We start from the raw sequence: 25,213 nt of genomic DNA, 5'->3' as shown, positions 1-25,213 counted from the left end.
CATTAGCTATTTTCCAGTCCAACGGTACCACCCCCGAGTTTACAGATTCATTAAAAATTATCGCTAAGGGGCTTGCAATTTCTCGCGCCAGCTCCTTCAATATTCTAGGATGAAGATCATCCGGCCCGCCCGATTTAGTCCCATTTAGCTGGTCAAGTTTGGCTTCCACCTCTGATACTGTAATGTCAATCGCCCCTCCTTTATTCCCCTCTGTCCTGCTCCCTCTATTCCTAAGCCCTTCATTAGCCTTATTAAAGACCGACGCAAAATATTCATTTAGATATTGTGCCATGCCTAGATTATCCTTAATCTCCACTCCATCTACATGCTTCAGCGGTCCCACTTCCTCTTTCTTTGTTTTCTTCCTATTTATATGGCTATAAAACCTCTTACTATTGGATTTAATTCCCCTCGCGAGGTCCAACTCTACACGGCTTTTGGCCTTTCTCACTGCATCCCTACATGCTCTGACCTCAATAAGGTAGGTTTCCTTGCCGATCTCTCCCCTCTTCCATTCTTTGTACGCTTTCTGTTTTTTCTTAATCGCCCCTTTGAGACGCCCGCTCATCCAGCTAGGTCTAATTCTCCTGCCTACTAACCGTTTCCCCTTTCTCGGGATACAGGCCTCGGACAGCTCGTGCAACTTCAGCTTGAAATAATCCCAGGCCTCATCTACCTTTAGCTCTCTAAGTATGTTAGCCCAATCCACTTCCCTAAGTAGTTGCCTTAATTTATTAAAGTTGGCCTTTTTGAAATCGTAAACCTTAGTCAGAGTTTTATTTGTGTTAATCCTTCCATTTAGTTTAAACCGAATTAGCTCATGGTCACTCGAGCCAAGGTTGTCCCCTACAACCATTTCCTCAACGAGGTCCTCACTACTCGCCAGCACCAAATCTAAAATGGCATCTCCCCTCGTCGGTTCAGCTACTACTTGATGAAGGAATTCATCTGCTAGCACGTCTAGGAACATCTGAGCCCTATTATTGTTACTAGCATTTGTTCCCCAATCTATGTCTGGGAAGTTAAAGTCCCCCATGATTACACAGCTCTTATTAGTTTTTACTTCCTTAAAAACATTAAATAGTTCTCTGTCCGCATCCAGGCTAGATCCCGGCGGTCTATAGCACACCCCAAGGAGTATCTCAGGGGAGGCTCTAGTAGTTCTTTTACGCAGTGTAATTATTGCCCATACAGACTCCGTCTTATCCATTCCATTACTTATTATTTCTTTACATTTTAGCTCATTATTGACATACAATGCCACACCCCCACCTTTACCTTTTTTCCGGTCATTCCTAAACAGCACATACCCTTCCATACCTGTACTCCAGTCATGACTACAGTTCCACCACGTTTCGGTTATTCCTACGATATCAGGTCTCATTTCATGGACCAGGAGCTCCAATTCCTCCATTTTGTTACCTAGGCTTCTCGCATTTGTGTATAAACATCTTACCGTATGCTGTCTATCCTTTCTCCCATTAGTTATGCAATCTGGTACGGACCCCGTACTGTCCATCCGCCCCCTCCTTCTAATGTCCAATTCCCTACCCCTACCTATATCTGTGCTTATCTCTTCGCCCTTTTTTTCAGTGTTGGAATCTGGCGTGGAGATTAACTGGACATCTCCCAACCGTCTCCCCCAAGTTCCTAGTTTAAAGCCCTTTTGATGAGATGAGCCAGCCTCCCTCCCAGAAGTCTATTTCCTTCCCTACTCAGGTGAAGTCCATCCCGTGAGAACAGCTGTCTGTCCCCGAAAGCCTCCCAGTGGCCATACATCCCAAAGCCCTCCTTATAGCACCACTCCCTTAGCCAGCTATTTATCCTCACAATTCTGTCTGCCCTTTGCTGTCCTTCTCTAGGAACAGGCAGAATCCCACTGAAGATAATCTGAGCCTCGACTTCCTTAAGCATCTTCCCCAGTCTGGCATAATCTCCCTTGATTCTCTCTAGCGAGAACCTAGCCGTGTCATTCGTTCCTACGTGAAGGACGATCAAGGGGTTCTTACCTGCTCCTTTTAGGATCCTTTTCAACCGCAGGTCCACATCCCGTATCTTAGCGCCCGGCAGACAGCACACCCTTCTGTTTTCTGGGTCCGCCCTGGTGACAGGCCTGTCTAACCTCCTCAGTAAGGAGTCCCCAATCACATAAACCTGCCTTTGCCTGGGGGCAGCGCAATCTACTAATCTATCCCCTGTTCCCTGCGGCCGTAACTCCTGTCTGTCTCTATTTTCCCTTATAGTCCCCCTATTGCCATCCTGTATCCTCCTGGGGCCGAGTATTGATGCTGTTTCCATCAGGGGTCAGGACCCCTAATTGTAGGGGTCCTGACCCAAAAAGGAGTTGGGGGGGGGTTGCAAGGTTATTGTAGGGGGGGTTTGCAGTACTGCTATCCTTACTTCTGGGCTGCTGGTGGTGGTGGTGCTGTCTTCAGAGCTGGGCAGCTGGAGAGTGGTGGCTGCAGGCAGGGACCCCGGCTCTGAAGGCAGAGCCATTGCCAGCAGCAGCACAGATGTAAGCATGGCATAGTATGGTATTGCCACCTTTACTTCTGTTGCCTGCAGAGCTGGGCCCACAGTCAGCAGCCGCCACTCTCTAGCTGCCCAGTTCTGAAGGCAGCAGCGCAGAAGTAAAGGTGGCATGGTCTGGTATTAGAACTATAGAACGTAAGAATGGCCATACTGGGTCAGACCAAAGGTCCATCTAGCCCAATATCCTGTCTTCCGACAGTGGCCAATGCCAGGTGCTCTAAAGGGAATGAACAGAATAGATAATCATCAAGTGATCCATCCTCTGTCAAGTGATGCCACACTTACTTCTGCGCGGCTGCTAGTGGGGCGCTGCCTTCAGAGCTGGGCATCCGGCCAACAGCCGCCATTCTCCAGCCGCCCTGCTCTGAAGTCAGCGCAGAAGTAAGGGTGGCAATACCACGACCCCCTCAAATAACCTCGTGACCCCTTTTGGGTCAGGACCCCCAATTTGAGAAACGCTGGTCTCCCCCCGTGAAATCTGTACAGTATAAGGTAAAAGCACACAAAAGACCAGATTTCATGAGGGGAGAACAGATTTCACAGTCCGTGATGCGTTTTTCATGGCCGTGAATTTGGTAGGGCCCTAAATACTGGACAGGAGAGCACTGTCCTAAAGGACAGCTGCTAGCGTGACGACTTCCTCCTTGGGGTTGGGACATACAGATCCAAAGAGCACAGAGTCACACGTGAGTCCTTCAAGGAGTGGAGGGTCTCATCCATTCAGTTGTAAAAAAGTTCATTATTCTGAAATGGGAAGTTCTTAATTGTTACTTGGACTTTCCTGGGGATCCCTGAATACTGGAGCCATAACAACCTCCTCATAGCTTTTGTCGTGGCCACAGTGCATGGTGCAATGTCATACATGTCCAGAGTAGCTTATAATGAAGTGCAGACAGTCAGCTGTTTCTCAGCTGTGACAGACTTTATCTCTTCTGGATATTCCTTTCAGAGCTTGTCTATAAACTGAGACAACGTGTCCCAGTTTAAATAGCCATATTTTGAGAGGGGGTATAGTATTAGCCACCCTCATCTGATGAATACACTTTGCAGCCAAACAGGCTGCATTTCTTAGCAGAGACTTGGTACCTTCTGTCAGCAATTTTCAGTAGGGCTGGGATGGATGAAAGTGGATGCCAAATATTTTTGCAGACTCCAGTAGACTTTTGTTAATGGGTATGGCAAGTCTCCCTGGTGTAGAATGTCCAAGTGTTTGTGTTGTTTCTCTTAGACTCCTTTCTGAGGTATATCCAAGGTCTCTGCCATGCACTTCATCATGTCCTGGAATATCTTGAATTCCCATATTGAGTCAGCATGAGTGGATTTACTGCAGGCTTCTGGGAGAAAGGCTGTACACCCCAGGCCAGCCAGTAAGGTCACAGTGGTCACAGATATCAGTATTGTGGTGGAGGGCACATGGGTTGGGTACCAGGAAGATTGATCCTTATGAACTACTACCCTCATGGACTGCTCCCTATTATCCCCGTCTGACTCCCAATGAGCTACCCATGCCATGGGTTAGCATAGGAGAGGTCAGTACCAGGTATACACCTCTTTAACCTGGCATATCATTGACTCCAAAGCTAGTGGTTTGGATACCATCACTCTCCATCTCTCAAGGAGAGGTGACTCTGGTATAGGGCCCACCGACAGTACTCAGCACCACTTATGGTTTCAGGGCTGAGATATCTGGTGTCGCGGTAATAGGCACTGTCACCATGCCTCCATGGGTCACCACTGAGAATACCAAATTCAGGACAAGCTGCTGGGGAAATAATAGCGCAGGCACACCCCAAAACTGCTAGTTATTCTTCCATGAGATGTACCAAACCAGCAACAAAAGTAAACTTCTGTCTCACCACACTGGCTAACAAGTAGTCAGAAATGCAGCCTCCTTAGGTATTCCAGTCCTGGATTCAATACCCAGACACTAGACTTAATGATGTGCGGTTATTTAAAACCAATTTCATCAAAAAAAAAAAAAAAAAGGGGTTCTTCTGATCCCAAAGGACCAACCACATACCCAGGTCAATATATAACTCAGATCTTACCCAATAATCATGCTGTTGCCGATCCTTTAGTATCTAATATCTAAAGGTTTATTTATAAAAACAAAGAAAGGTGAGAGTTAAAATTGGTTAAAGAAATCAAATACATACAACAATTGCAAAGTTCTTGGTTCAGGCTTGTAGCAGTGATGGAATAAACTGCTGTCTTGTTAAATCTCTGGTTGCTTCCAAATCACTGGAAGGTCCTCAGTCCCTTGTTAGAATGTTCCCATTAGTACAATTTCATCATAGTCCAGAGGTTTGAGCAGGAAGGAGGCCAAATGGAGATGTTTCCAGGGCCTTTTATAGCTTCTGCCAAGTGAAGGGAAACCCATTGTTCTAGTTTGTGGAAAATTACAGGTAACCAGATGGAGTTTGGAGCCACATGGGCAAGTCGCGTGTCCATGCATGCTTCACTTAGTCATAGCAGAAGCCATTACCCATACTCTAGTTAGAACGTCCTCAGGAAAGTCCATTAAGTGTAGATAGGCATCTTCCATGGTCCATTGTGAGTTAAGTGTTCTTTGATGGGCCATTCAACTTGACTACTTCCTTCACAATGTGCTGGCTAAATACCTTGTAAGGTAGAAGTGGGCTGTAGCCCACGAAAGCTTATGCTCAAATAAATTCGTTAGTTTCTAAGGTGCCATAAGTACTCCTGTTCTTTTTACCTTGTAAGTGTTACCAGAAGCAAACACATTTGAAATACAGGTAAAGAGCCAATACTCAACTTCAAATACAAAAAATGATACATGCATACATATTCAGCAAATCATAACTTTCCATAGACACCTTATTTGACATACTTTGCATAAGATTTGTTGTGATTATATAACAGTGGCAGCAACAATGATCTACATGCTCATATTTTAATCAGATAATGTCACAGGCACCATAGAACAGTTTGCACTCAGTTGGAAGGAAAGAGGGCTACCATCACAGAGTCACTCATTGCTGGGCTTCTGGGTAACAAAAGGTACTCGGTGTTGGGGTTGAAGGATCAGTACCAGGGTCAGTGCTGTGCAGAGATTTACACAGTACTGTATGTGCTGACTTGGAAATTGGTACTGGGGTACCAGAAGGGGCCTTTTCAGGCTTTGGGCACTTGTCATGTATCTGATGACCCTTTTATCTCAGCTTATCAGATGCCTGGGATGCCTCATCTTCAGAGCAGTGCTTCCTTCTGCCCCTGGAAGATGTCGATGCTGATGTAGTGGCAGATGAACAGGGCTTCTAAGTTGTTGTGGCCTGGTAGCGTGCAATGAAATCACAACTCCCCAGGGCAGTTACAGTGAGAGACTGAACCAATGGCTGAGTCCTGGTTGTAGAACCTCCCATAGATTCCAAGGGTTCTAGTCTGACCTCCTGTATAACACAGGCCATAGGACTTTCTGGAATTAGTTCCTGTTTGAACTAGAGCAGATCTGTTGGGAAAATATCCAATCTTGATTTTAAAATAGCCAGAGATGGAGAATCCTTCACAACTCTCAGTAATTTGTTCCAATGGTAAATTACCTTCACTGCTACAAAATGAGCACAACTTCCAGTCGGAATTTGCCTACCCTCAACTTCCAGCCATTGGATCTTGTTATTCCGTTGTCTGATGAAAAGCCCATTATCAAATTTTTGTTTCCAATGCAGGCATTTATAAATTGTGATCATGTCACCCTTTAAACTTCTGTAATGCAGAAGCGCCCCCTGGCTGAGTGCTTGTGCCCGCACTCTCTCTCTAATTACGGTAGGTCTTCGGCGACTCAGCCTCTGGCTGTGTCACACAGTCTGTGCAAAATACAAATCAAACCCCTTCTGGGGTAAACAGTCCCACAGGGGACTATCTCAGTACCCCTCAGTTGGAATGTCTCTGTAGCCCTCCTTGGCCTTGCCTCACAATCAATCCAATAGTCCCTCGGCCCTGCTATGGAGCCCTGTTCCCAGGGCTTCCTCCCTGGAGACTCTTCGCCTCTCTGGGCTTTTCTGGCCCCAGCTCTCCAGCTGGGCCACTAAACAATTCAGTTCCCCTTTCAGGGTTGTATCACAGTTTTTCTGGGCCACTTCCCCTTCTTCACCCTTACCTTAGGGCTTACAACTACCAAGTCCCAGAGGCTAGCGAGGGGCTCCTTCTTTGCTCCCTATGTCCCTGCCAGCAACTGCTCTATCTGTAGTCCTGTAGCTCCTTCAGCCAGCCACGAACACCATCCATGCTTCTCCAGCTTCAGGCAGCAACTGCCCTCTGTTCTGCACTGCAGCTCCCTTGATATGGGCTTGGTGGTCCCTGATTGGCTGCTCCCTGCAGCCTCTCTGATTGGCTGCTTTTCCAGCAGTCATTCTAGGCGGGCTGGAGGACTTTTCTACTGCTCCTTTCTTAGACGGAGTGTGATAGGATCAAGAGGCCACCAGCAGGGGGCCTCAGGGCCTGGTACAAACCATCGCACCTTCTCTTCGTTAAACTGAACAGATTGAGCTCCTTGAGTATACCACTATAAAACATGTTTTCTAATCCTTTAATCATTCTCATGGCTCTTCTCTGAACACCCTCCAATTTATGAACATCCTTCTTCAACGGTGAACAACAAAACTGGACACGGTATTCCAATAGCCAAATACAGAGGTAAAACGACTTCCTTACCAGTGTTCCCTCTAATTTTTCCCACGCATGTGCGGAATGAATTTTGCTATGTGCACCAATATGGAGGTGATGTGTGACATATCATCTCCATATTGGTGCACATAACAAAATTCATGTGGCGGGGGTGGGACCGAGGGGTTCGGAGTGTGGGAGGTGGCTCAGGGCTGGGGCAGAGGGTTGGAGTGTGGGGGGGTGAGGGCTCCGGCTGCGGGCTCTGGAGTGGGGCTGGGGATGAGGGGTTTGGGGTGCAGGCTTCCCTGGGGCTACGGTGGGGAGAGAGGACTCCCCCCAGCTCGCTCTCCCCGCAGCAGCGCCTGGGCTTGGGGGGAGAGGCGCCTCTCCCCGCTGCAGCAGGTCCAGCCGGGCTGGGTTGGGGCCACAGGATAGGTGCTTCTTCCCCGTCCATGGAAGGTCTGGGCTGGGTTGGGGCTGCAGGATAGGCACCTCTTCCCTGTCCGCAGGTCCAGGCCGGGCTGGGTTTGGGAAGGGGGAGGGGTGCCTCTGCCTTGGCTGCGGCAGGTCCAGGGTTGGGGGAGAAGCATCTCTGCCTGCCGCAGCCCTGAGCACTTGCACGGTGCTTAATAGGATGCTGCACAGGTTCACAGCTTAGAGGGAACTTAGCTCCTTACTCCTACTTGAGATTCCCACTTATACATTCAGGGATTGTATTAGTCCTTTTGGCCACAGCTTCACACTGGGAGCTCATGTTCAGATGATTAGCCATCATGACACCTAAGTCTTTCTCAGACTCATTGCTTCCCAGAATAGAATCCCCATTTTAGTGCCTGAAGAGATTTGCATTCATCTTTTTAGGAGGAACAGCTTCAGGCAGGCTTTCCTTGCTCTCTGAGTGTGGCTGGAGCAACAGACAGCACATTGCTCTGGGATGTGTTCTCACAGACACAGCAGACACCAGGAGTGCCCATCATTAATACTAATTGAAGAATCAAATGAGGGACAGGTCTCAAATGCTGATGATTTGACTTCTGCCATAATGCTAGTACCACTGTGGGGAGTGGGAAGTCCTAGGCCAAAAAACTTATTTACTAAAGAAGTATATAGTTGTATATGTACTATGTAAATATTATATACAAAGCTAAGGAAAAATAACACAATGCTCAGAAAAAGTGAACACTGCAGTATTCGGTCTTGCAGTCATGTGTGGTAAGAAGGAACTGAGGGATGGTTGGGACTACTCCTTCATTTATGATCTCAGTTGGGGGTCGGGGGCCGGTGCGAGGGCACCTAGGTTGCAAGTGTAGCCCCTATGGAGGCTTCTGGCAAAAGACCATGGAGCACATGCACATCAAGAATGGAATCATGTGAACAGTCACTCAAATTTCTATTGCCAGTGGTTGTGCTCCCTAGTGAAGAAGTGCCTGACCTTCACGTTTTGTCTGGATGCAAACAGGTCCACCTGAGGTAGCTGGGTTCAGGGGCCATTCCAATTTGTCTATTTGCTGATAGCTTAGTCAGTCCACTGTCATGCTCAGTGTCTCTTTTATGTTGATTGCCTTCATGGAGGCTAAGCGAGCTTCTGCCCACAAGAGACTCTGCTGATTTACTATTTAGATCTGAGCTTCTTGTGCCTGCTTGTTGATTTATATATACACAATGGTCATGTTGTCTGAACCACAATGTGCTTCTTTCTCCGATGATACTGGAAGACCTGAAGAGCCAACCTGACTGCTCTCTGGTTTTGGATGCTGAGTCTCTGGGATTGCTGTGCTATAGCTCTGCAGGCGTCTCCTCCATCCTGAAAGGCTGGGGTCTGAAGTCAGGATTGTAGGGGTCTTAGTGGTGGACAGAGTAGCCACTGCATGGGCCTCTTGTTCCTACCAACTGAAGGAAAGGCACCCGAGACAGTACATTCAGGTTTAACCTTTCTGCTCACTACATTTTCACAGCAGGTGCCTATGGATAAAGAAAGATCTTTATTTTTGACAACAATGCTGATTTCTAATGGAAGAGCGGACAATGCAACTCAGTTTGATTCCAGTGTTCTCCAGCTATCCCTGCTGGCATTAAGTGAGACTAAATACAAATTGTGTTTACCAGAAAGGCAGGCCAGAGCGTGAGTGAGGAGAGAAAACACTATCACTAAAGAGATCATTTTGCCTCTGAAATAAACCACTATATTCTAGCTATTCAAAATACAACTGAAACCTTCACCCAACTGAGCAGGGGGAGGCAGGATTGGGGGGGCCTAGGTTTGCACAGCCCTATGTGGCTTCATCTGCACCTCCAGAGAGGAGGTTATTAGGAGAGGTGTGGACTGGCCAGTGGATCTGTGACTAAACAGATACACCATCTGAATCCAACTGTGCTGGGCTCTGAACACTACTGCTGCCCCAAACAAAGGAAAATCCATGAATCTATTTAATCTAACTCATTTTCTTTTTGTGGTTTCACATCCAGTCTGAAAGGTATTTCTCTGAAAATGCTGTTCAAACAGCCCAGAAGATTTCAGACTTCTATCTATGAATAATAATGATAAAGTTCTGATAGGAGTCTTAAAACAGATAAAATAGTTCTATGTCAGATACATGAAGATTGCCCTTAAAATCCTTCAGCTGGAATTTACAGAGCTGAAAATGCACTAAGTACTCTACAGAGAATATGACAACAAGCATTCCATCTCAAAGAATTTACAATCTAAATATGGAATCAGAAAAGCATACATGAAATCAGGCAGCAACTATAATTGTCAGTTATTATGGTCAAAACAATTGACTGTGTAGGATTTAGTGTGCTGTAACGACTAGTTATTATTACATACTAATGTTTTTGGCAAGTCCATCATTTCACATTCTACTGCAGAGATGGGCAAACTCCAGCCCGCGGGACCATCCTGCCTGGCTCCCGAGCTCCTGGCCCGGGAGGCTCGCCCCCAGCCCCTCCCCTGCTGTCCCCCCACAGCATCAGCGCCACCGGTGCAATGCTCTGGGTGATGGGGCTGTGAGCTCCTGGGGCAGTGCAGCTGCAGAGCCCGGCCTGACGCGGTGCTCTGTGCTGTGCAGTGGCGGCGGCGTGGCCTGACTCCAGCCGGGCGGCACGGCTGTAGTACCGCCAGCCACCAGTGCTCCAGGCAGCGCGGTAAGGGGGCATGGAGCGGTGGGGGGTGTTGGATAGAGGGCAGGGGAGTTCGGGGTGGTGGTCAGGGAGCAGGGGTGTGGATAGGGGTCGGGGCGGTTGGGGGGAGAACAGGGGGTTGAATGGGGGCAGGGATTCCGGGGGGCAGTCAGGAAGGAGGGGGGGTTGGATGGGGCGGCAGGGGGCAGTCAGGGGACAGGGAGAAAGGGTGGTTGGATGGGGCAGGGGTCCGGGGGGGGGGCCATCAGGAATGAGAGGAGGGGTTGGATGGGGCAGCGGGAGTCCAGGGGTGGTCAGGGGACAGGGAGCAGGGGTGTGTAGATGGGGCAGGAGTCCCTGGGGGGGCAGATAGGAGGTGGGGGCCCGGGCCACGACCCCCTCCCCTAACCGGCCCTCCATGCAATTTATGAAACCTGATGCGGCCCTCAGGCCAAAAAGTTTGCTCGCCCCGTTCTACTGTATCCTAAGCTGTGTGACCCTTATTAACGAACTTTCATTATAGCCAAATGGATAGTGGTTAATTTGATGTACCTGTTCCCATCCCCTATGCCTGTATGCAAAATTCATGTAATTTGTTAAACATGCTTTAAAAATTATGCTTTTTCTGAAAAATAAACAAACACATGCTGGAAACCAAGTGCTATAAAACAAAGCAGTGTGACTAGCACTGGGGAAACACCCATTTTGTGAGGGAAACATTTCACTTTTAAACTTGTCATGGCATTATTGTAACTAATAGAGACCTTAATTTTTAAAAGGGTTAAAAAAATACCTTAACAGTTTCCTTTTAAATAGAGATGAATGTAGAATTCAAATGCTGCCATTCCACTTAATCCTACTTAACAACATTCTAAATAAAAAACAATATTCAAGGGCTTAAACAATATCTGGAACAAACAACTGCAACATTAGCTAATTACGGTAGCTGGAGATTATGAACCAGATCTGCTGAGCAGAAATATGAGAATCTATTTAAAGGTAATCCTAAGGGATGCGCTGTTGGGCTCCAAATGCAGCATCTGTGCACCAAGCTATGAGGTGGAAGTGATATTATTATGGTAGTTGGGCCATGCAGGCAAGTGGAGCGCCATGCTAACTAAAACATATGCTGCATCCAGCAGAGCTTGATGACAGGAAGAAAATGCAACCAATGGCAGCTGGGACGTTTTCTCTGTCCATTTTGAGTTGATTATTGATCTAGGAATTGAGAAACAAATGTTTGTGTATCTTGGCACACTGCTAACATGATGGAGATGGCTCAACAAATAACTCCAATGGCAAGAGCAGTAACACTGAAACCTCACACTATTCTTAGGTGGGAAAGGAAGAGAGATTTCACCAAACCCAGGCTTTCATCTTTTCTAATATATTGGTGGGGCACCTGCATTCTTAAAATAGCAGATAAATACAGCCACATGAAATGGCTCATATAGAAGAGTTCACAGAAACTCCTGTTAGGGTCTTGTAACACACAAAGAGGGTCCTGTAATAGTAAGTCTAGCTGGTTATAGCTTAATTTCAGGTTTGGGTCATAACTTCCTTGCTGTAGTCACAAAACAATTTGCTCACAGTACATAATTTGCAAAGGTTTGAGAATTGCAAAATTATGTTACTGTTGGAACCGATTCAGTTACCGTACAGCCTTCTCCATTAGATACTTGCCACTAAGTAAAGGTCTGTTGAGCGTATACAGAGGTGGTAGATCTTCTATCTCTGCTATCCGCTGGTATACTGCTCTGGATAGATGGTCCCCATGATATAAACTCCCCAAGATGATGCTAGAGAAGTAAATTGGCTCCACAAAGAGGCTAAGTAAGGATCCTTGAATACCCAACACGTTCCACCTAAGGGGAAGGAAAAAAAACACTTTCTTTTTAACGGAACAAGTAACCTCTACTAGAAACAAAAGGAGACAATCTCAGTGGATTAGACTTTCAGTCTCCCGTATTGCCCAGAGCCTGACTTTGTTGTAGCTGTGTACCCAGCCAGAGTTCCATAGCATAGCTTTACATCATATTGGAATCCTGAACATCACCAGGTGCTGCAAATCTGCGATATGGCAGCCAAGGCATTTCATAGGCAGAGTCCATGACTCTGGTTCCCCACTGCCACAGCTAGTGGGGCCTCTCCAAACATCCTAGTGTAGAGAGAGGGATGAGATCTATCCAGCTGAGTGAACGTCAGTCACACAGGACAGGATGAGAGCTCTTTAGCTTGAAGTGAGCACTGATGTCTTCAAAACAGATCCGTCAGTGGGGAAGTCCCCTTTCCCAGGGTCGGCATGCAGGAGAGACAGGACACTTCCCAAAGATTCTCCTCCTCCCCATAAGAGACAATTCTGTCCCCTTCACCCACAAGTCGCCTTTCCCCTATTGCTGCTTTGAACGGATAACTGCAACTCCACAGCTGCGGCAGTGTCTATGGGCTCTGCACAGGGATTCTCTAACCTAGGAGCTCATATGCATACATTATTTGCCCCTTTCAGCAGCTTCACAGATTTTGACTGTGGAAGACTTGACCTGCATTGGTCAGGTTGGTATGGAACCAATATGTGCAGGAGTAAACTACCTTTTACACCCATGTTGAAAAGCATCAGGATTTAGATGACTGCCAAGCATCTAAAAGACTTTAAAAAACCTCAATCCCCATTCTGGGGTATTTGAATCAGTCTCTGTCTTGCAGTTCACCTGCAGAATACTTCTGCAAAATTAATGTATCAAATTTAACCGTAACAGCCTCCGAGTGGATGAAGAAGCAGGGGAGGTTCAATCAGGTTTCCTCTGGTGCCCTTGCAAAGGAACTAGCTACAATTGCAGTTCTTCTGCTCATCTGAGCACAGGGCTTGTGGTGCTAGCCATCCTTAGCAACGGGAACAGTTGGGGCAGCAGAGGGAAGCACACACTTGAAGCACAGTACTTCTGTGAGCTCCTGCTGGGATGGCACAGCTCCACCACATTCTCAGCACAGGCCAGAGATTACAGGACCCAACTGAACACATTGCTAAAAAGCGTCAAAGAAATAATAAACTTATCAGACTGTGTAAGAGCCTTGTAAAATTACTAAAAAAGCTCAAGGCAACAATCTAATTGCATATCCTTACTATAATGAGGATGAAAATGAAAACACCATATACCAGTTTACTCACCTGTCATTAAAAATGTTTGTCCCAGGTTACTGGGAGAGCAAGTAGCATTTTGCAGTAATGCAAAACGTGTAAGGGAAAGATTAAGGCATATTTTATATTATATTGACATTCTATTTGCCAGCAAAATATTGGCAAATAAAAATAAAGGAGTTGTGAGAAAATTATTTCAAATCTATTTCATTAGTTTTAAAGCTAAACAAGGTTTACAACAGAATAACACTTTACATACACATTATATATAAAAGACTACATTAATGATCATCTTTATATGTGAGAAGTCAGTCACAATTTTAGAATTAGACCCACTGAGAACATTTCCAGACTTTACCAGAATTAGAATTTTGCTGGCACAAGCAGATATTTAGTTGACCAAATACCTCATAATGGTTCTCCTTACCAATTTTCCAATTGCCAAGATGTTGCCTCAATATTTGCAGTATTACTTATACCAAGTACAAGGAAGTATATGGACTACTGCAAATACAGATGTAGCACTATTTAATACAAAACTGAAATGAATTCAAGGGCAAACAAACAATGTAAATGTTGGGCTTATAATTGCACCTGTAATCTATGTGCACTCAAATTAAGAACAGTTTCCTCAAGCCCAGCCTATTACATTTAGATTTCAAAACCACCACCAGGAAGACCAGAATGCATAATGTGACCCTAACCAAAACCTTCCCCCTGCCTCCTTTCTCACTGCCTGTGTTAAGTATCTCTAGTTTTTCAACTACACAATTCGGTGACCGTACCCAGTGTAGAAGATGAAAACTAACATCTGTGCTGGTTTAAAAAGTATATTGATTAAAGCAAAACTAAATGTGTTTGCTCCTAGAAAACTAAATTCAAATTTGATTTAGATCACAACTAAAAATGATCATACTAGTCCCATCAGAATCACTTGTGGATATTTTTCAATACTGCAAAATGGTTGAGCAATTTACTATGATTCAGGCATGCCTGGCTATTTGTATGTGAGAAAAACATGGGACTTGAATGGATATACTGTAGGTCATAACAAAGACACAATGGCAGGAAAGTTTTTACAGTTGATTTCCACATTATACTTGCTTTTGAAGTTAATACTCTTTGTTTCCACTCTCATTAACACAAACATGACATCACGTATTAACATTTTCTCATTTTTTAAATATACTGTAGTACTATTTTTTAAAAGGGTCACAAACATCTTCTCCTCATTGCAATGCCATGTGGATTCTCCCTCTGATTTTAAACTCCGTAGCTGTAGGAATGCAGCTGTCACCATGAAACATGTTTCATGGACATATACATTTAGGGCCCAGTAGGTTGTTGTGCAACCTCCACAAATTTTGAAGTTAACAGGCCAAAACTCTCCCCTCATCTACATCCATTCATCTTCACTGCAAACAATGAGGTTACAAAGGTGGGAGAGCAAAATTTAGCCACAGAGAAGTTTAGTAATGTCACAGGATGCATCATGTCCCTGTAGTATTACGGGGTCTATAAAAAGTGCTCTCTTCAAATCAGTGTATAAAATATTGAGAAAGTGGCTGCCTCCAAACCAAATGTATCATAGAATATCAGGGTTGGAAGGGACTTCAGGAGGTCATCTAGTCCAATCCCCTGCTCAAATCAGGATCAATCCGCAACTAAATCATCCCAGCCAGGCTTTGTCAAGCTGGGCCTTAAAAATGTAAGTGGCCTTGCACCTGATTTACAAACCAAACACAAACCTACCCCTCTCCCACGTGGCTTAAGAATAGGTTTATAATAATAGGTTTACAATTATTGATTACCTTTTCAATGTTACACATTGCAGTATGGAAGACACAAGGTCTGGCCCAAGTGCACAGTGCTATATTTAGGGGGACTGGATGGCTCATGAAATTGGTAATGATAAATAAGTATTTCACCACTAGGTCATCAGTTCAAATTCATTTCAGCTTAGTTCTGAGCAAAAGTCCACAAAGCCTATGTGGAATAAATTGGTGATCTTAGTTCAGTTCTTAGTGGCCAGAGAGCCAAGTCAGAAACACATGGCTACCTCTGTCCCTCAATCCTCTCTCACCCTTAACAGAGAGAATAAGGACTGAGGCCCTGGTCTAGGAAAATACTTAAGTGCAAAAAAATTTTTTCTCTTACTTAATTGGCCTCTCAGAGTTGGTAAGACAACTCCCACCTGTTCATGCTCTCTGTATGTGTGTGTATATATATATATCTCCTCAATATATGTTCCATTCTATATGCATCCGAAGAAGTGGGCTGTAGCCCACGAAAGCTTATGCTCTAATGAATTTGTTAGTCTCTAAGGTGCCACAAGTACTCCTGTTCTTTTTACTCTGGTTAAGAGTTTACCATTGTTCTCATTACTATGTTTATTAGCTGCTGCTGCTTCTCTTAGAAAAAATACACATAAGTGATGCCATTTTATTTAGAAATCTGGCTACTGAATAGATCCAACAATTAGGAGTTTGCAAGCACAAGGCAAAGATTAAGGTGATTTGCTTGTATGATTCAAGCTTTAAAGTTAGCTTTTAGAACTACAGAAGGCTGAATCTGCAATTCCTACTCATGCAAGTAGTCCCACTGATTGCAACTGGGCTACTCAACTGAACAAGGAGATGCAAGATTAGATTTTAGACTGAGAGTACAAATTAGTTCTGGTCTGTCATATGACTTACCTCTTTATTATTATCTGATTTAATAAAGTTCCATAATCACTGTTTATTTTATGAAGAAGGAATTGCATAACCTGTAATACAGCTTTTATCTTTGTTATCAGCTTTACTGCCAAGTAGGGCTGGTTGAAAATTTTCCATCCAAATTTTCTCTCACTCTCTCTCCATCTCCCCTTTCTTTTTTTTTTTTTTTACTGATAGAAAATTTGTTTTTTTGGCTCAATGAAATTTTTTTTTAAAAAAAGTCTTCTTGCTATGGAAAATTATGATGTTCCATCAAAAAACCCTCAAACACCTGAAAAATTTCATCTAAAATTGAAATACAGTGATTTAGAAATGCTGCCGCAGAAGCTTATGAGAGTTGTAGTTCAGGTGCCTCATGTCCCCTTCTCCTCTCTGGACTGAGTTTTCCAGCTGGACTAGCGACAGTGTGGCCACAGGGTTCATATTTGTCCTGCTTCTGAGATCCCTCCATACCCTCTGGAAATCAGTCTCATGTTCAGGGTGTGCAAAACAGAGTGCTGGCTCTTTCCTGCTACAGAGTGCCCATCTCACCTCCTTTGAAGAGACCCTTCTATGTGTCAGCCATTTTCTCAGCCCAAAGGACAACAGTTTCCAGTACAAATCTCTATGTCAGTTAATATATAATTAAACTCCTACCAGCTGACTGTTGCTGTCAATGCAGTTGTTTCAAGGATTCGATCAGACAAGCCGTTAATATATATACACAAACATATACAACTGCTGTTGTATCACCAATGTTACAAATTAATTTTTTAAAAACTCTAATATTTACTCACTTTGAAGGATTTTCTCTCTATGGCACATTAGGTGAACTTTGCAGGATTACCATATACATTCCTGTTCCCTTTATTCAGAGTGCACTTTTTATCTGTGCTACTAACACTGCCTCAGCCTTACACACAACGTGTTCTTTTTTGTACTTCTTGATTTTTTCTATTTTCAGTCTTTTCACATTTAATATGAGAGAAGGGAAGCCACAGGTTCACATCAGAATTTTTCAAATGAGGAGAGTCATGGTTTCCCTGCTATGCTGTCAAATTTCCGCCTCAAACTAATATATGTCCATGGCCAAGTGGGCTGCAAGCGCTTGACATTTCTGAATGTATTTATTTAAACCGATTTAATCTCTGAACATGAGAGAGATAAATATATGTCTAATTCTGCATCAATACACTAGCACAGACTCTGCCAGTGTACTTCTTCCTATAATAAGAGGATGGGAATTTATGCTGCAATTTTAAAAAATTGATTATATAGAACACTTGTTATTTTACACTACTCTGGAGCAACAACAGGAATGAAGGTGCATAACTGCAGCAGATGACAAAGTATAATGTTCACAACTGTTATTTGTACAGTAATAGAAGTACACAAGGAACTGCTTTTCACAATTGTATCCTTTAGAATGTGCAGTATCAGAGTTTATTGCAGGCATTCTTTGTTTAATTATTGGAGATATCCTATCTCCTAGAACTGGAAGGGAACTTGAAAGGTCATCAAGTCCAGCCCCCTGCCTTCACTAGCAGGACCAAGTACTGATTTTGCCCCAGATCCCTAAGTGGGCCTCTCAAGGATTGAACTCACAACCCTGGGATTAACAAGCCAATGCTCAAACCACTGAGCTATCCCTCCCCCCAGACTAAGGCCAAAACACTGGTTGAACAATGAAATTATATTTACCATAGAATGAAAAACTTGATAAAAAGTGCTATTTCCAATGCCCAAAGTTATTCTTATTAATATCATTTGTGAGATCAACAAATGTGATAAATCTTTTGAAGCACTTGGAGGAGAGGAAGGTGATCAGGAACAGTCAACATGGATTCACCAAGGGCAAGTCATGCCTGACCAACCCGATTGCCTTCTATGATGAGATAACTGGCTCTGTGGATAATGGGGAAAGCGGTGAACGTGATATACCTTGACTTCAACAAAGCTTTTCATACGGTCTCGCACAGTATTCTTGCCAGCAAGTTAAAGAAGTATGGATTGGATGAATGGACTATAAGGTGGATAGAAAGCTGGCTAGATCGTTGGACTCGACGGGTAGTGATCAATGGCTCAATGTCTATTTGGCAGCCGGTATCAAGTGGAGTGCCCCAAGGGTCGGTCCTGGGGCCGGTTTTGTTCAACATCTTCATTAATGATCTGGATGATGGGATGGATTGCACCCTCAGCAAGTTCGCAGAGGACACTAAGCTGGGGGGAGAGGTAGATACGCTGGAGGGTAGGGATAGGGTCCAGAGTGACTTAGACAAATTGGAGGATTGGGCCAAAAGAAATCTGATGAGGTTGAACAAGGACAAGTGCAGAGTCCTGCACTTAGGACAGAAGAATCCCATGCACTGCTACAGGCTGGGGACCGACTGGCTAAGTGGCAGTTCTGCAGAAAAGGACCTGGGGATTACAGTGGATGAGAAACTGGGGTTGGACTGGATAACCTCCTGAGGTCTCTTCCAACCCTAATCTTCTATGATTCTATGATAAGGGAAAGAGCCTAAAAATTATTTACTAGTAATTCTGTTTGTGATAGACTCCTCTAAGCCTTATAGTGCCACCAACTGGGAAGCAAGGAGATAAAGTGTTGTGAGCCCCCACTCCTGATTATATAGGCCTCAGCCAGTCCCCATCACTCCTGTTAAAGAGACCCGCAGACTAAGAACAGTATGCAAGGTAGTGAGACAAATAATTCACAAACAAGCAATGGCACCAACCTACGACAAACGGAAAGGAGATCACAAACAGAATTAATAGGAAGTAATATCCCCTTGCCATATGTATCTATTTTCTTCTATCCTATGGTAGTGGATTAAAGTCCAGACCGCAGACATTACATGCAGTAACTTCAAAAGGCAGGCATTCCTTACTGTGAGACTACAAGACCCTGTGGCTGCTGGAGGTATACTGAGAGCAGAGAGTATGCAAAGATGTTCTTGCAGCCATCCAGATAGAGGGGAATCAAGGAGAGAAATTCCCAGAAATACAACCTGTGAAAAGAGGGGTACCCTGATAATTACCCTGGCAGGTGACAGAAGTCATCACAGTTAGACTGTCACAGTGGAACAGGATGTAATAATTCAAGTACCAGGGGCTCCGAAGGCAGAAGAGCAAGATGAAAGGTCTAGCTTGAGAAGACTGATATTCAACCTGCATTGCTCCATGGACCAGTGACTCTGGGCTGGTCATCTGTTCACTGCGTCACCCCAGCCCAAGAGTCTCACATTGGTGGGAAATATAGAAGTGAGGGATGAAGAGAAGGCAGAAAGAAAGGGTGGATGGAGAAGCCCACCAGCCCAGAGAGACAAACCGCTAGTGTAAAAACAAGGGTTCCTCCAGGGAAGAGAGGAGGTGTCATATGGGCAACAGGGAAGCTACAAAGGAAATAGGTCCTGAACTTACTCCCCTCTCAGTGCTTAAGCCTCACCATCATCAAAACAGGGACACAAATACTTCCCTGTCTCAGTGAGATCATGAGGCCTGTCTCATTAGTATCCGTAAAGTCCTGTTAGAACCTATAAGCTGATATTTGCAGACCAAAAACCTACATGAATATGCAGTTAAGGTGCAATGTATATATCAGTATTGTAAGTGTAAAAACCATTACCGGAATGTTTTACTTATCCCAAAAGAAGTATCACAAACCCAGGAAATTCAGTGTTAAGGTTACACTTAAAAGAAATCTAAACATGTTACTGTATGGAAATGCACAGCGAAGGCACCCAGGCAACCTGAACACTGCAGTACAGCGCACCATGCAATAATCACATGATTACGATCAATCCATTTCAGTGTCTGTGATCCCAGACTACATTAACCTGATTTTTAAAGACTCCGGTTTTTCATATCTTTTCCTCTCATGGTGTCACTACAGGGTAGCATTAAGGCTGAGTGCCCTGGCTCGGAGCTCTGCTCTTTCCCCCTCTCCTTCCAGTCTGAAGCAGAGCTCTCAAGATTTCTTGCCTCCTTTTCTTCTTCAGTGACTCTGCAACAGGGAAATAGAGTGAAAGAGGCAGTGGGAAGGAAAGAACAGGAGACTCAGGAGAAAAGGCAAACAGCATTGGTAAGAGGATTTTCTGGCTGAGGCTAAGTGATTGGGGCAGGGCTTCACAATTCTTTGCTTCACAGTAGTGGGCATCATCATGCTGTTTGTCTCTTAATCTACAGATGTAGGACGACAGAGGATTGATATAGATCTTGTGAGTAGCATTCAAATACAAAAGAGTCTTTGGATGTTCAGATCCCCTTGGGAGGAGATCCCTTTGGCTGTTCAGATCCTCTTGGGAGGAGATCCCTTTGGCTGTTCAGATCCCCTTGGGAGGAGATCCCTATGGAGCAAAGAGTTATCGAGCTTGGGAATGGAATAACTGCAGCTTGAGAGACTCGGGCAGGTGTCAATGAGGTGAGCTAATGTTGATGAATGGTGGGCCTACCTCCGATGGTCAATGGTCTGCACTGAGTTTGCAGCACTGACCACTCCAGACTTCTTCATTGTGAAGACCGGAGAGAAGACAAGAATGGAGAGGATAAAAGCATGAATGGATAGCGGCACTTCCTAGAGGCCTGCAGCATTCTTAACAGGCTCATAGCTGAACCAGCCCAGTAGCAAGCTGCTACTGAGGGACCAGAGGCAGAGGACAGGGCTGTAACGTTGTAGCTTAGCTTAGAATATACAGAGGGAGCTGTTCAGGAGACAGAAAGTTTAATCAATGAGTTGCCTGTATGACCTTTTATGGGCAGAGTTAACTCCATAGTCTTTGCCAGACTAGAGGATTTACTATGCAAGTAATCTTTATCTTTACCAAAATACATAAAGTTGAACATAATGTAACTTTTGTATCATTACTGGACAGTTTTTATGCATTAAATTATTTCAATAATGCAAATAATGTCATATCTTTTGTTAAATCCCAATGGAAACCCAATGGCATCTGAAATTTGTTAGTAATGGTATGGTACTGAATACTGGAAATTGCATGGTAATGAACCCATTAAAGTGAAATTGGCAGAACATGACTATAAATGTAAACACTGGGCCTCCTTACTCCTCATACAGCATCCCCTCTATGTGTCTCAGGGTCGCATGTGCTTTCTTTAGTGACACACTCAAATTTTTACTCCGGTTACCCCCCTGAATTACAACAACTAGCTATGAGAGAGTGACCTGGATTCTGATTGCGTCACACAGAATCAACAAAATAGTCAAATGAATGAGTAATCTGTTTTTTTTTTTAACTGGTGATGAATACAAACACAGTTTTCATGTCTCAGATGGAGTTTACAGAGTTGGCAGTTAAGTATGTCACCTTGAATTGTAAGCTAGGAAATTTGCTTGGCCAGTCATTGTAAAGAATAAATAAGGAATGCACATGTCATTCTTATGGAATCAATTTTCAGGGTGTAACCATATTTTATTCAGTGGATATTCTGGAACCAGTAAGGAATGAAGGTTTGCAAGTAGTGTAACATTTTAAAAATGGAGATTTTACCCTCTCCCAACAGGTCCTGACTTATTCATAGAAGTTTAACATATAAAATCATTCTTTTCTCACGCGCTATAGGAACCCTGATGGTTCTCCCACAAGGACAGAGAATGGAGAATCAAGCAAGTAGACCTCTCTCTGTGGTTTTAATTCTCATATAGCGCTTACACAGCACAGTGAATATGTTCAACCCACTTTGTATTTTACAAATGTATTTAACAATATTTTAATCAATTAATTCTGGTTTGATAAAATTCATAAACTACTTTTTATTAAAAAAATAAAAGGCTATGAACAATATCCTCAACTAAGAAAGGCTGCCATTTCTTTTGTGTGATTTGTGGGACCCTATGGTGTACTGTGAAAATGAAGCGCTGATTTGAAAAGCCAGCTTGGCATTTTCCTGAAATTTCCCTGAGGTTGCTACACTTTTCAGAGGATACAGCTGTTTAATTTTGGGGGCATGGGTTGGTTGAGCTTGTTTGTTTAAATTTTAACAAAATCTTTAACTAATGAAAGAGCACAACAACTAAAAAAATAAAAATAAATCAGTGTCACATTTTCACAAAGGAAAACACTACTTTTATTAAAAGATTTTCCAGTCATTCAATTTTTTTTAAAAAGGTCACATTTAACTGTATCAACCAAGTAATAGGTTCTTAACTAATGATGTTTTGCCATTTAAAATGATATTGTACATTTACACTTACATATGCAGTATATAGACATTGTGACAAAGTTCCTCCTCTATCTTGGTGGGTCCTGCACTTATTGGTGGATTTTCTTGCCTCAGAGATTCACCATGTGGGTTGGGGAACAGCCCAGAGACCTTCCCCTCTGGAAGAACCCACAGTCCAGGTCAATTGGGAGGTTTGGGGGGAACCCGGGCCTGCCCTCTACTCCGGGTTCCAGCCCAGGGCCCTGTGGACTGCAGCTGTCTCTAGTGCCTCCTGTAACAGCTGCATGACAGCTACAACTCCCTGGGCTACTTCCCCATGGCCTCCTCCAAACACCTTCCTTAGTCTCACCACAGGACCTTCCTCCTGGTGTCTGATAACGCTTGTGCTCCTCAGTCCTCCAGCAGCACACCTTCTCACTCTCAGCTCCTTGCGCCTCTTACTCCCAGCTCCTCACACTCGCACCACAAACTGAAGTGAGCTCCTTTTAAAACCCAGGTGCCCTGATTAGCCTGCCTTAATTGATTCTAGCAGCTTCTTCTTAATTGGCTCCAGGTGTCCTAATTAGACTGCCTGCCTTAACTGGTTCTAGCAGGTTCCTGATTACTCTAGTGCAGCCCCTGCTCTGGTCACTCAGGGAACAGAAAACTACTCATCCAGTGACCAGCATATTTGCCCTCTACCAGACTCCTGTACCCCACTGGTCTGGGTCTGTCACAACATATATCTACAACACATTGGAATATTCTATATTTTGATAAAAGTTGTATAAAAGTATGACTTACACACATACTAATGAATTTTATATTTTGCCAATACCATATTATGTCTGATGAAAACTGCATGTTTTAATAATAATAATAATAATAATAAAGATATTAACAATACAAAATGAGGCAGATATAACAAAGTAGCAAATTTGGTAAATTAGACTATATGGCACTCTACCACCTTGAAGAGAGAAAATATGCTTGTGGGATAAGTTTTGGATGGAATAAATGATTCCTATTCTTCTTGGGCCTGAGCCTCACCACTGAAGCCTATGGGAATTTTGTCACTGACTTCAATGGGAGCAGAATCAGAGCATCTAATCTCATGCTGGGGGGTTAGACAACAAGCTTGATCTACAGCCTCTACTGTCACCTCCCGGGTCAACTAATGAGTGATTCAGACAAGACACTGTCAACATGACATCTGAAAACAATGTAGAATTTCCATCCATCCAGATGTTCAGGCTATGCGGAAAGCAGATATTAAGTACGCCCTCCAGCAAGCTGTAACCAGGGTCCCCATTTTCAGAATAAAACCAGAATAGCAGGGAAGAGTAACCAAACACTTAATATCTTACCTAGCTATCTTGTCACTGCAAGACATAGTAAGCAGTCTCTCTCCCTGTAATACTCCATCCCACGTCTGGATGGTAGTAGTAGATCGGACTGGAATTGTCCCTTCTCCAGATTCTATTTTTGTCCGTAGCTGTCCTCTTGCTTTACGGTTTGGATGTCTGTCTCCCTGATCTAAGTGACAAAAATGGTTTTAAGTCAATTGAGAAACAACTGTGGTTATGAAATGAGAGAAGGCAATGTATTTTATGCTGGTAACCATCTTGGAAAAGGTCACAACATTTGGTAGCAATTTCTATTACTCATTTTAATTTAGCTACAGCATCAGCTATCTTTCTTGTATACAATATTCTCCAAAATACATTTGCTGTTAAACCAGGCTTTTCAGGAAAGAACATCTCAGACATAGTATTTAGTTCTGAAGTTCAGTTCTGTGCATTTCAGTGCTAGGATGAAATTAACAAATCAGTGAAGTTTAGCCACGTTGGCCCCAGGATAGTAGAGAGACAAGGTGGATGAGGTAATATCTCTTATTGGACCAATTCTCTCACTGACAGATGTTGGTCCAATAAAAGATATTACCTCGCTCACTTTGTCTCATTAACAAATCAGGAAATTCAGAGAAGAGCAACAAAAATGATTAAAAGGCAGCAATAATGAGGAAGCCCAATGAGTCCCATAAACACACATAGTGAGTTATTGGCTTATCCTTAACAGAATCCAGGATCTTCCCGGCTCTAGCCTAAATGGCCAGTTTGTCTGTTTATATTTAGTTTAAAGTAAATGGCCCAGATTTCCAAGAAGAGATCTTTCTTCCAAAAAAATAAAAATAAAAATCCACATACAAAAGGCCAGAATTAAAATGACTGCTTATTTCTAACATTGCCATTTGTCTGTAATCAAATAAACTCTAAGCAATTCCTTTATAGCTAGAATCATACCCTCTTGTGCTGCTTCATGTGGTGAGAAAATCCTAGCATCTCCACATGGAGAGGTGCTGATATAGAGATGAAATTGCACATTTTCTTTCAGTTTAAATCCGCCTCGTTCAGACTTGATAAAGATGGATTTTTGTTGATCTTCTTTATTACTGGAATATAAACAAAGAAGAGAACTGTAGTCAAAAACTGAAGAGAAACAAATGCAGGAGATTAAGCCCAGTCTAACTTACTATACATTAAAATTATTAAAGTCTGGCACCAAATGTGGCACCTAAGAGTTATTACAAACCATACAGAAAGAAAAGAAGTTAGAAACAAGAAATAAAGAGTATTTGACATTGCCCAGTGAACTTATAAAGCACCATTAGTAAATGAAACAAAACTATTCATCTGCTAGTCCATTTGATGGCATTTTAATTTTATTTCTACTAATTCAAAGAACAGTTGAATAACTAAAATGTGTTTACACTTTAAAGAACTACATGATTAACTCATAACTCACTATTTCTGAACCATAATACAAATATAAGAGTTCAATATAGTTATAGATATGCCTCCTTAAATGAGTCTTTGTTTATTCAACTCACACTTTATGACAGGGACCAGAGTTTTCAATTTAAAATTTCAGTAACGTCAGCTATTTT

At 43.5% G+C, this 25,213-nt stretch overlaps 1 protein-coding gene across 1 annotated transcript in view; it reads right to left on the bottom strand.

The window, feature by feature from the left end:
- The window catches only part of ADARB1 (adenosine deaminase RNA specific B1), a 169,724-nt gene that overhangs the window by 20,882 nt on the left and 123,629 nt on the right, over positions 1 to 25,213 (bottom strand). Inside the window, exons 6-8 of the mRNA XM_065413578.1 lie at positions 24,570 to 24,718; positions 23,634 to 23,802; positions 11,959 to 12,140 (exon numbers count right to left, since the gene is read on the bottom strand). Of these exons, the coding sequence (XP_065269650.1) occupies positions 11,959 to 12,140; positions 23,634 to 23,802; positions 24,570 to 24,718 (500 nt within the window). The remainder of the gene's footprint in view (positions 1 to 11,958; positions 12,141 to 23,633; positions 23,803 to 24,569; positions 24,719 to 25,213) is intronic.

The sequence above is a fragment of the Emys orbicularis genome, chromosome 11, assembly GCF_028017835.1.
Source record: "Emys orbicularis isolate rEmyOrb1 chromosome 11, rEmyOrb1.hap1, whole genome shotgun sequence".
Lineage (NCBI taxonomy): Eukaryota > Metazoa > Chordata > Testudines > Emydidae > Emys > Emys orbicularis.
The sequence above is the reverse complement of the archived record's forward strand: the minus strand, read 5'-3'. Positions and strand labels throughout refer to the sequence as shown.